A 13,097-nucleotide genomic window follows, 5' to 3' on the forward strand; every position below is an offset into this window, starting at 1 on the left:
ATGCAAATCTTACTGAAAGCCTTCAGCAAAGGGCTCGGGTGCCCAAGGAACAGGCCAGAAATGGATTTTGTAATTTATTCTTATTTATTTAATCTGGTGCACACTCTGCTTTCCAGTTTCACATGAATAAGTGCATCTGTCTTTCATGTAGTTCTTGCCTGGATGCTGCAGGCAGAAGAGAGCCAGCACAGGACAGGGAAATAGAACCCCACCTTTCCTGTATCATCACATATTAAAAAGTGCATTTGCAGGAGTTTTAGTTACAGAGGAAAGAAAAAAAAAAAAAAAAAAAAACAAAAACGTTACTTTACTATTGCACTGTCAGTTTTTCTACCAACTCTGATTGATTCCTTTAAGCAATCTTGTGTCAAAAGCCTTTGTGCTCCTGTGTGATTGTATGATTACTTGAGGTAGAAATGAGTGCAGGTTACCAATAAGAATATAGCATATTCTTATCCAGCATTAATGCTTTATGGGTGGACTAGAATATCAGAAACCTCAAGGACTGCCTTGGGATCCTTTGAAAGCTGAATCTGCACTTTGCAGTTTTGCTTCTAAGTCACTGGGAATGGAGTTCTGAGGCCTGGAAAAGTCCTTTATGAGTTCAACATGTACCTTGGCATAGTAACTGATGCCTGTATTTATTTGCCTGTATAACAGTAGCCTGGTTTTAGAACATTTGAGTTCACTGAGTTTAGAAGCTACAGTCATGTAGAGTAAAAGCTATTTCATTTTCTGTAGATGTATATATATATATTGCAGTTTATTCTTAATTCAACAGGAATGTCTTTAAACTTAATGTGGCCATCTTTTTTTTTTTTTTTTAGTAATTATAGGAAAAGCATTACTCTTTTGATGGAAAAATGATACAGGACTTTCTAATACACTTATTAATGAGATGACTATTCATGTGGAAAAGATTCGTTTATTTTCAGCTTTTATCAGTCTAATACTTATCGTATCCTAAAAAAGCATAATTCCTAAAAAATTCCTACTCATTCTACTCTCCCTACCCAACTGCAAATTTGTTTTTGAAGTGCATAATGTATGTGATTAAATAAAGGAAACTGAAAATGAGTGAAGAAATTACATGATCTAGCCTATTTAATAGAAGAACTAAAATAGCTGTTTAGCAAAATGGAGTAATTTATCACTAAGTGATAAATTACCTAGTGTTCCCTGTAACTCATTTATCATGAGTGGCAAGTATCATTGTTTTATTTTAATTTGAGAGGGTGGGATCAGAGGCTTACATTTCAGTGTTCATACCTCTTGTAAATAGCAATTAATTTAATCATGATTTGTTTATAAAATAAAACAGGACCTAGAAAACCTTTCACAGAATTTGTCTTCTACTGGAACATGGTATTATACATGACTTTATATCATTTATGCAGTTAAATCCTTGCTTCCAGGTGGAATTTTAATTTACACTTCAGTCCACTCAGGTATATAATAGCTTTATTTTTATGATGGATACAAGTAGTGCATCTTTGTCGCCTACAATTTCAGTTGTAGTATCCTTTTAAAAAATAAAACAGTTTATAAACAGATTATGGTAGTCCAAAGTAATTGGTTAACACAAGTACCTAATCAAATTCTGACTTCCCTTGTCTTTTTTTTTTTTTTTTTTTTTAATAATACTTTTAATAAATAATTTAATAAAAAATCCTAGAGAAATGATTCTACATTCTTTCAGAATAAGTTGCCCATGTTTCTCAAATGTTCTGTTCTTGTGTTATGCCAGTCATGACTTACTCCTAATGGATGTGCACTACTTCTCCCTCCCTTCTTACTTTATTAGAGAATAAAGTGACCACTAAAATCAAAACATGTCTTAGAATGTTTTCTGGAGCTGGTAACTACTTTTTTTTTTTTTTTTTTTTGGGGGGGGGGGGGAGGAGGGGGAGAGGGGGGAATGATACTCTGTATCTCATCATTCTGTAACAATAGCTATTTTCAAATTAGAAAGAAAATTGCTATTCAAAGTGTAAGTGTTGTTATTTGCTTTTAACACTCTATGAGTATGACTTTTCTTTATTTGCTGATTTACATATAATAAAAGCTTATCCATATTCAAAGTTCGCTTAAATATTACAGCAGTAGGTTATACAATATGTTTGAGGGTATGGTGACAAACAAGACACTCAACAGCAATTTCAGTTCCAGATAGAGAATCTGTTACAGCATCCTGTATTCCTTTCAGTGTCATGCCGTATTAATAGGGGAGAGAGCCAGGGAGAGCAAAATTTGTGAAGAAACAGGAGCCAGTTCCTAGATTCATGAAATGATGAATCTCATTTCTTCCTCTAATTGTTTCCTAGGACTTCTCTTACAGGATTTCTGTAGGCCAACAGCTGTTGGAAAAGAACAAAGGAAGAGTGTGAGATTCTCATGTTTAAAATAAATAAATAAATAAAATCTGTGCTTAAATGACATGGGAACAGAAAATTGATCATCTATAGCAACGTCAATACTTTTTCAAATAAATTCAACCCATATCAGTGAAGTACACACCTGTACTCCATTTGAACTAATAATTTCTTTGGCATTATCATAATTTAATCATTTGCTGTTATATAATTTGGTTTTGTACTTAAATATTAAATTTGTTAAGCAGACAGTACTTATTTGTTTTCTTCGAATGCCTTTGTGATTCATTTATATAAGTAGCGCAGAAAACCTATTTTATGCAAGTGGGAAACAAATTGAGGACAAATTTAGGTATAAAATTTGGAGAATAAATACATTATATTTGAATTTTCTGTCCGGTGACTGATAAATTAAGGAAAGGATTTAGGTTGGCCTTCTCAAACGGCAGTTTGCTGAGAAACCTTGTGCATGATGCATCCTGAGATAGTTCTGGGTTCAGTCATGCATCCATGTGCAGACCCTCTGTGTAATGGCAAGCCATTATTTTCCTGTTATTGTGAAGTTTCCAGCTTTTGATGTTTACTACAGAAGTAGCAGTTCAGAATGCCTTGCTTTGTAGTATTAGGCATCCTTGTTAATTATTTTGTTTACATGCTGTTTTGGTGTAGTTTTCCCTAGTTACACTACTCTGTGGAAGACTGTAAATAAGAAGGTGGCACAATAGATAAATTTTTGAATTTTAAATTACCATGAAATGGAGCACAAAACAGTACATCTGGCAACATACTAGACTCTGGTTTGGAATAATTCACTTATTCAGCCCATATTTAATATTTTGGAGATTTTGTAGCAGGAATATGGCTTTTAGAAATAGACTATCAATGGCTTCAGCTTATTTCCTCTGAAAATAATTCTTTTGGTTGGTAGACAATAGAATAGACAGCACTTCACTAGTTATTGTTTGTATAGTTATATGTTTGTATTGTTTGAATAATGGTTTGTCACATGATATGGATCCTTGAAATTTGTTTAATAATCTTATTTTAAGATTTCTGGTTTCTTTTTCCTTAAAGAAATGTTGTAGTCATTATCAAATAACTTTGATTTATCCTGTCTGGATGATTTTATTTCTCTGGTCTGTGATCCTATTACTTTTGATACATAATAAGGTCAAAGCATCCAGTGGTATGCATTTGATTTGAATCAGGCAAGGGTACGGGATCAAATTATTATCAAATCAGCCAGACTTATTCTGTGATTTAATACTGCCAGGAAGTAAGCTACACATGCAGTAAAGCTAAACATAGTGCTTATATAGGAGTGCAGAATCTGCTACGAGAAATCTGCTAAAGCCTGTGGAAGTAGTCTGGACATTTGATCAAACCCTAAAAACCTAAATGAACCTCAAGAGCAGTGAATATTAAAATTATTGTTGATTTTAGTGGGAAATAAGGTAAATTCTAAGGAAATAAAAAATATACGCTTCCTGCGCTTGTGCGTGCTATGAGACATGCTTCTTGTCTGAAGTCTTTCTATGATACCAATAGATCCCATGTCTTTATATATTCATAATCAGCTATTTGGGATTGTAACTGCGGTAATATACAATAATTTACAGTACTCAGAATTCATAATGAAAACATGTTATACTCAGTTATTGGGTTTATATTATCTAGTGCTTTTCTATGTAGGTAATTACATTTTAATCATTAAATGAAGTGCAACACTTCATGCTGGCTAGAATGACTGCCATGCATTTTTAATGGTTTCTCTAAGTGTCATTAAGTGATAATTTGAAAAAATAAATAAATAAACACCCATCAATAGACACAATTCATTATTAATAAAGTCTGTTCTCAACTTGCTTTTAAAAACAACAAAAGGGTGCTATGAAATGCTGTAGTGATAGATTATAACTGCTTATATAAAACATACAAATATATTTTAATAATTTTGTTGAATCTGTTCATTCTAAATGCTTTTCTTAATAACAGTAAAAGACTACATCTGCATGGTAGAACTAGAGAGTTGATACTGGTATCATAGACTCATTTAGATTGAAAAAGACCCTTAGATCATCAAGTCCAACCATCACCTAACACTATGAAGTCCACCGCTAAGCCATGTCCCTAAGCACCACATCCATGTATCTCTTAAAGAGATGGCAACTCTACTGCTTTCCTGAGCAGCCTGTTCCAATGCATAACCTTTTTTTCCATGAAGAAATTATTTCTGATATATAATCTGAACCTCCCCCGGTGCGACTTGAGGCCGTTTCCTCATATCCTATCACTTGTCATATGAGAGGAGAGACCAACACCCACCTCACTACAACCTCTTTTCAAGTAGTTGTAGAGATCACAACTCCTCTGATCCTCCTTTTCTCCAGATTAAACAATCCCAGTTCCTTCAGCCATTCCTCATGAGTCTTATTTTTAGTGCCTTTATCGGCTTCATTGCTCTTCTCTGAACATGTTCCAGCAACAAGATCTTGGGATGGTTAATTAACAGTAACGCTTTACAGCTTTTGGACAAAACATTTTGACTTGCATATGTCTTATAAAATGTCAAAGCAAAATGCAGTACAATTCTGTAAGCCAATTCCCCCCCCCCCCCCCCTTTTTTTTTTTGTGTGTGTGTGTGTCTTTGTTAATTTACACTGAAACTGTACAATGGCATACCTGTGGTTCTTTTACCTTCTATTTTCCCATTTCATAGCCAGGTATGGCAAACAGCATTGCAGTTGCTGTGTTTCTCATCACTTTTTCAATGCTCTTTCGAGGGCAAAGATGACTGAGCTTGAATCTAAGTGATCATGAGAGGAATTTTAGTTTCTCATGAGGAGTGCATTACTCTGAAGTCTGGAGAAATGCAGAGATGGATTATGACTGCCTCCTCTTGCACAATTTCTGTATTTTGTACATTTTGGCCAAACAAGAATAATGTCAAAGTTATTATTTGAGTTCACACCATAGATGTCTCTTCAAACTATATGGAAACAGCTGTGTTAAGATACTTCCATTGGAAAGTTATTATATGCTTTTCCCACCCTTCAATCAGTTTGAAACCAGCAGTTTTCATTCTTCTATAACACTAAGTGTGTTTTCATGAATACCAGCTGCCTGTGAAAGAGTTCTTCAGTAGTTCTTCACTGGCAGCACCTACTGGAAAATGTGATGAGTATCTAGTTGAGTAACCAGACAGAGACTAATGAGTATCTTGTTAGGTACTAGTCAAACCCTGAGACCATTTTTCTGTCACATTATTAATAGCAGTGAAACTCACTTGAAGAAAAATAAATAAATAAACAAATATTATTTTTTAAGTATTGATACCAGAAGTGAATATTCTTATTTACCAAAATGTTGTTGAATCATTTCAGTGTTTCTGGCCTTAGTTTCCTAAAAGCCATTTACATCAGCAAGCTCAACTGAATGAGTTTTACTGAAAACATAGTAACTAGTGTAAAAAGAAATGCAAGTGCTTCTGTAGCAGCAGCTGGAACATGCTTGGACTATAGGTGAAGTTTGATTTCCCTTTTGAAATAAAATAGTGAAATGGTCACTGAGGTTTGCCAAGTCAGCAAGTAATTTGTTGAGGTTGCTAGTATTACTGACGAAAGAGTGAAGTTTTTGCTGTGAGGAGAAACAAAAACATGGAAAATTATGTTTTTAAGGATGAGTGATGCAGGAACAATAACAGAGCCACAGGATGGTTGAAGTTGGAAGGTCATCTGGCCCAACCCTCTTGCTCAAGAAGGGACACCTAGAGCAGGTTGCCTAGGTCCGTGTAGCTTTTGGATATCTCCAAGGAGGGTGACCCTACACCCTCTCTGGGCAATCTGTGCCAGTGCTCTGTCACACTCACAATAAAGAATGTTTTCCTGATGTTTAGATGGAACCTCTCATGTTCCTGTTTGTGCTCATTACCATTTTTCCTGGCATTGGGTATATCACTGAAAAAGAGTCTGTCTCTGTCTTCTTTGTATCCTCATTCAGGAATTTACATTTATTTATCCCCAAGGATGATCGTGGGGAGGCTGACTCATTTGTAGCTTCCTGGATTTTTCTTCTTGTTGTTCTTGAAGTTAGGAGTGATGCTTGCTTTCCTCTAGTTTCTCATAATCACCACATTTTATCAAAAATTATCAAGATGGCCTTACAATGATGTCTGCCTTTTCCCTTAGCACCCACTGTTGCATTAAGTTGTTTCTTTAAAAATATAAAAAGACACACACATCTTGACAGGTATTTGTTTGCAAAGTAATTTAACTTATATTATCATGTTATATTTCACTACTGCTATTGTTAGCCATTCAGACAGAATATTTCATAGAAGGCAGGATTGTTAAGTTTGAATTGATTTGTAAGTTTTTAACATGATTTTAATGAGAAAGATTGATGATAATATGTTTTCAAAGATAGATGGTGGGGAATATTTGTACACTGCAGTACTGAATTTCTGATTATCTGTTGCTACTGAGAACATTTTGATAAGCATTTGATAAATGGTGAATTCCATAACAGTGAAGAATCTAGACTAGAAAATGAAACAGAAATGAAACAGATCTACGAACATACTGAATTAAGCATGAAAAGCTGAATTTTTATTTATTTATTTATTTATTTATTTATTTGTAATTAGGTTTATAGAATGCAGTAGTTTTGTCCATGTTTATCTAGCATATCATATACCTTCACACTTACCCAAATGACTGTCAAATACAAAAGCTACCAAATAAGGAAATACATTATATAGTCAAGAACCTTCAGCTAAATTATGGGTTTTGCTTGCTTTTTTCTTTCTTAATCAATGTTTTTATTAGAGCTGTTAAAATGCTACCTTCTGTAGATGCTATCTTAAAACACTTCAATTGCATTTGAAGATTTATAATGTTAAAAGTGATTTGATGTGAAGAACTACCAACTCTGCAAAGTAATCCATGATCCCAGTTAGATATTTTAAGACAAGACTACAATATCAAAAACCGTGACATTATCTAACATCATGATGTGAACGTGGTGTTAACTGACTTCAAATTAGAGCAAATGCTGTTGGTAAGCCTACAAAGCAGTATTGTATACATTTTCCAAATTAGATCTGAAGTAGTAGAGCTGTGCAAGTATTATACAGCATCTGTATACAGCTGGTTAGATTTGTGTTTTAGAGATGTACTGTGTTTGTCCAAGTGAGAATATTTTTTTTTTCTGACCATATTTGAATGCATGACATTTCTGATATGAAATGCATATGAAATGCCAGAGGATGGAGTGACTGGTGAGCCAGGTAGAGATTCTGAAGGTGAAGTTGTCTTGTATCCCGCAGAAGGGAGGGTTTGTCTCCTGACTACAATGCGTGAACACACTGTTGTTGGATAACTTTCCCAGTTATCTGAAGTATGGATTCGACCTAATTGATATATGTCTGTGCTCTGATGCACTATTATCATAACCTAATGGAGTCCTGTTATGGATTTACAATGCAATGTCAGAGCGGTCAGGGGCCATGTGGTAATACTACAATGAATTCTGAAAACTGAATAAGCAAAATGAAACCCTACAATGTAAAAATAGCAAATAATGGACGTGTTTGTTTTGGTTGGTAAAAAAAAAAAAAAAAAAAAAAAAAAAGAGTTTGGGATAAGTATGAAATTATAAGCTTTTTCTGCATTTTTTTCCAACCAAAACATGTTTCTGACATAAAATGTTATGATCAATTTTGACTTTAATTTCTTATTTTTATTTTTATTTTTCCCATTTAGGCCAGTTTTGAAACAAAATAATGCTATTTTGATGCAACGCCAAATAGATTTTTTAAAAATTAAATGTTTCAGCATAACCTAAAGAAAAAGATATGCTAAAAACTCCCAACACTCCAGACTCAAACTTTACATGCCACTTTCTTGCCAAAATTAGTGGTTAAATTAAACTTCCCTTTACAAATTCTTTACAGAAATTCACCAAATGGGATACCTAATCATCCCAATGTTGTAAATCATGATTATTTAGTAGTGCTCTTCATTCTAGTCTCTGCCATATGAATTGGGAGAACCTTCATACACACGTTGATTTTGATCAGCTCATGTGTCGAAGTGATGACATGTAATGTGAAGGAAAGCACTACAGTATTTCCATAACATTTGTTTAAATAGCTTATATGAACATCATAATATGTATCATTTAATGACTTTTTTTTCGGTGACATTACTAAAAAGTAGTACAGACCTTATTATTGAAGCTGCAAGAAATGGGCAAGAGATCAAATAGTGAATTAAGCAGTGTACATACCATCATTATATTGATTGAAGATGCTGCAGAACAAGAAGAATCCATAGTTTGCCATTAGTAATCTTCCTGAAAGTTAGTCAGATTGGACCCATATTCAACAGATGTTTTCCAATCTGTGAAGCTGATTTGATCTTTCCAATAACAACTTGAGCTTTTTTTTTTTTCTTTTTCTTTTTTTTTTTTTTTTTTCCTTTTCCATTGAAGAGGTAAAGGGCTACTAATTTGGCCTTTTATTTTCTCCCTTAAGGAAAATGCAAGACTAAACTTCTTGACATAATTGAATACTTACAAGATAACATAATAGACACATAAATGTTAACCTCTGTATTGGATGTCTGTAGCAAGGAGAGCTGCAGGTGGTGACCTCCCTGAGAAGAAGTCAGGACTGTCCATGGTAGACATAGCTGGCTTCAATGGCCCCACCACAGGGCAAAGTTGAGTCCATCAGCCAAATTACTGGTGCTTCTAAAAGCATTAAAGAGAGGGCAAAATACTACCTGTCAGAAGGAGGGGAATGGAAAATGGAAAATAAGAAGGGAGATGCTCCAATTACTGTAGCAGAGATTTAACTGCAGCCCGTGTTGGAATAGGTATTTCTCTGCAGCTTGTGGAGCGCCCCATGCCAGAGCAGGTGGATATTTCCTCCAGGAGCTGTTGCCTGTGAAATATCTGATGCTTTAGCAAATTTATCCTAAAGGACTGCAGCCCATGGAGAGGACACATGGTGGAAGAGGGGAAAAGACTGAGGAGGAGGGAGCAGCGCACAGGAGCTGGTGTGGACTGCCTTCAACCTCCATTCCCCATCCCCCTGTACTCCTCAGGGCAGGACAGGGAGATGTAGAGGAGGCAAGAATGAAACAGTGAAGGGAATGAAGTTGATCCAGTGGAAAAAAAATAATGGGGAGAAGGCTTTGTTTTAATTTTTGTTTTTGTTTCTCACCTTCCAAAACTATTTAAATAGCAATAAATGAAATTGATTTTCTCCAAGCTGAGTATGTTTGGCTTGTGATAGTAATTGGTAAGTGATCTCCCTGTCTTTATTTAATCCGCAAGCTTTTCTATCTTATTTACCCCTGCTGTCCCCTTGATGAGGGGGAGTGAGAGAACAGCTGGGTGGGTGGGTGTCTGGCAGCCAGCCAAGGTCAATCCAACATTTAAAAGGCTTTTTAAAGTCTGTGTAAATTGTGGTTCTGATTACAATATGAGACTGTAATTTTGCTTTTGAATGAGCTTGCTCCTTCAGGCCCTTCTTTGGGGAAGTTCTAAAAAATGTGCCTGGCATGCTGTTACAGTTCTATTCATTTTCACATCTGTGTAAGTGATCTGGTTTTACAGAAGTAGTTTATATTGCATAATATTTATACATAAATATACTGCATGTTGATTCATTTATGTTCTTTAGCTTTTTGTGTTTGAGTCATTAAATACGTGGTAGATGTAGTTCTGTCCCAAGTTGCTGCATTTAAGATTTATCATCTATTCAGTGCAGCTATTCATGCTGTTTTAGTATGCCTTTGCATTAAGCATCCATACCAAATAAATTTGCTCTTGAGCATTTTACTCTTTTATTAACTATTCATTAAATGGGAGGCATGGTAGTCATGCGGTCCACTGCTTAGTGTATTGAAACCCTAGAAAATGCATTGTTTGTAAATTTTTTAAAACAAAATGAGCCATGATTTCCCTCCTCTACTGAAACATGTTAGGGTCCAGGGCCCAGGGCTCTTAGTCTAGTGTTGGGTTCTACACACAAGACTGAGCCTTTTTAAGACACGGAGAATGGATACAACAAATTCTGTATGTCCTTAAGAGTATATCTGCACTATGTCTCTTGACCTGCTGTTTCTGATGGACTTGGATGATAAATAGGTATTTTCTTGCTTCTGTGTTCTTGGCTATGCAAATAAATAAATAAATAAATAATTTTTGGACAGATTAAACAGACTGATTTTTGGCCTCAGTCATGTAAGTAAAATCTAACTCACATTTCAATCAAGTTCGACAGGGGGTAAAATTTGTCCTAAATGTAAAAAACTTATGCTTGATAAAAAGAAGTCTGGAAAAATGCCAAAGGTATTTTTAAAACCAGACTAATTTAACTGCTTTTTCTCCATAATAAGCATTAGTCAGAACTCCTGTAAGAATGTAATTTTTGTTCAGAATGGAGCCTGTGGGGGGAAAAAAAAAGTCTTTCTCAGGATTGCTGTTCTCCTAAAGCTTGGGAGGGTGAGACAGCAGTTATGTTGTAACCCTTCAACATGCAACTGTTTATATTTCTAAGCCTATATTTATCTGAGTTCTTCCCTAGAAACGTGATAGTGTTTGTCCATTGAGGTAGCAGTTCTCTGAATATTACAGACCATAGGAAGCCTGGGTAGGATGTAGCAACGTTTTCATGATACATATCACCTACTGCATATTTATGGTACATAAGGAATGGCCAATGTAGGAAGCAGTCTGTATATTGTGTATCATCATCTGCTTGTTAAAATAGAGGGAACATCACTTAATCTGGAACTCAAGATCACTAGAAGAACTAGGGTTTTTTGTTTGGTGGTTGTATCTTTTGAGAACACCGCTAGCAAAAGAGAGGGGAAAACCCTCCGTAATGGTACTCATAGAGGTGTTTGTTTGTTTATTTTTTAAAGTATTTAATTACAAAATAGGCTTAGCTTGGTAAACCCAGGTGTGAATTTCCTTTTACAAATCCTAGTAGTTTTATTTAGGGTAAGATACTTCTGAAGCCTGATTTAGTCATTATGTGGAGCTTATTAGATAAGTAGAGGCTACTAGACCATTTTAAATGTATATTATATATATAAATATCTTCATATATATATTATTTTATTTATTACAATTTTATGTTTATACATATACATATAATGGCCTAATAGGATTTGCCTACTGCTTTATTATAAAAAACAACTCAAAATAGCTGCATCAAACCAGTAAGATAGCACCTCAAAATAATTGTAGACCATTAATTTTTAATTTTTAATTAAAAAAAAAAAAGTTCAACAAAAAAGTAATCACTGGAGTCCTATTTATCTGATTTTACAGTGCTGTACTATTGAAAGTAAAATAGGCATTGCAAATATCTAGCGCTTTTTTTTTTTTTTTTTTTTTTTTTTTCCAGTCTAGTGTAGGGGGACCTAAGCAGATGAGATAGAACAGCAGCAGACAGATATGCCTGGGGAATTTTCCAAAACCTATGTTCTCACACCTGCTTTTTGTCTGCTCTGTCATTAACTGTTCTCTTTTAAATTCATGCTGTTATTATCTCCTTTATTCATGTATTTACGTTTGGGTCTTGTGCTGATGGTATTACAGACTGGTGTTTGCAACTATATTCTGGAGCCTGAGTTTATAGCTCTTACATACTATGAAATTTGACATCCTCAGATTTTCATACTTGTATCCATCATTACACTACTCCAATATTTACAGATTTCCTTTGAATTTTTACTACCATTTTTTATTAACTAAACATAAACAAATTCTGACTTTGCATATCTCCAAACACTGTACCAATTTTGTAAGGTTGGTATATATATTTGTCTGTAAGGACTGCAGAGAAAACATAATCTCCATATATGTTGTTACACTTTTCTGATGAGTCTGAGACTACACTTGTCCTTTTTGTGTTTCTTAATCACCTTTAGGATAATCTAAGAAATACCCTGTATGGCACATACGTGCTAGTAAAAGTACATTTATTTACTAGTTCATCTTAACTTGCTATTTGATATGGTACTAAATGTAGGTTTGGATGAGTTATATTCTTAAATAAATGTTTTGTAGTTATTCAAGACCTTAGGCCAAAGCACTTCAGGATATCTAGGTTGATTCCTTTTGAGACACTGTGATTTTAGTGAGGGTGAGGAAGGAAAAGATCCAGGTTTTGACTGAAATAACATATTAATTTGCGCATTCAGGTAAATGCTATGTGTTTAGATGCATTCCGGATCACATTGTTGATGCAGTATATTTTCTAAGTTTAATTGTACCCATAAAGGTTCTGTAAGAAAATACTATGTTCATAAAAAATCTTAGTTATCTTTTTTACTTCATGGATTTTATGTGTTTTAAATGATATAAGCACTTTTTGATATAGTGCTTACAGTAATACTGTTGAATTAGCTATATAGTTTAATAGCTATATAAAAATAATAAATGAAAACAGCTTTTTAGTAAGTGCCAATGATTTATTTATATATTTATTTATGTTTCCCCAGGAAAAGAAGAGTATATTGCAACGTTCAAGGGATCAGAATACTTCTGCTATGATTTATCTCAGAATCCCATACAAAGTAGCAGTGATGAAATAACTCTCTCATTTAAAACACTTCAGAGGAATGGACTGATGCTTCACACAGGAAAATCAGCTGATTATGTCAATCTTGCACTGAAAAATGGAGCTGTCTCCTTGGTCATTAA

The 13,097-nt window shown here is 34.5% G+C and overlaps 1 protein-coding gene across 17 annotated transcripts in view; it reads left to right on the forward strand.

Moving 5' to 3' along the window:
• The window catches only part of NRXN1 (neurexin 1), a 716,955-nt gene that overhangs the window by 230,318 nt on the left and 473,540 nt on the right, over positions 1-13,097 (forward strand). For all 17 annotated transcript variants that reach the window (XM_032185606.1, XM_032185602.1, XM_032185608.1 and 14 more), the window contains one exon: positions 12,896-13,097. This exon is cut by the window's right edge and continues 100 nt beyond it. In XM_032185606.1, coding sequence (XP_032041497.1) covers positions 12,896-13,097 — 202 coding nt within the window. The remainder of the gene's footprint in view (positions 1-12,895) is intronic.

Source organism: Aythya fuligula, chromosome 3, assembly GCF_009819795.1.
Source record: "Aythya fuligula isolate bAytFul2 chromosome 3, bAytFul2.pri, whole genome shotgun sequence".
Classification (NCBI taxonomy): Eukaryota; Metazoa; Chordata; class Aves; order Anseriformes; family Anatidae; genus Aythya; species Aythya fuligula.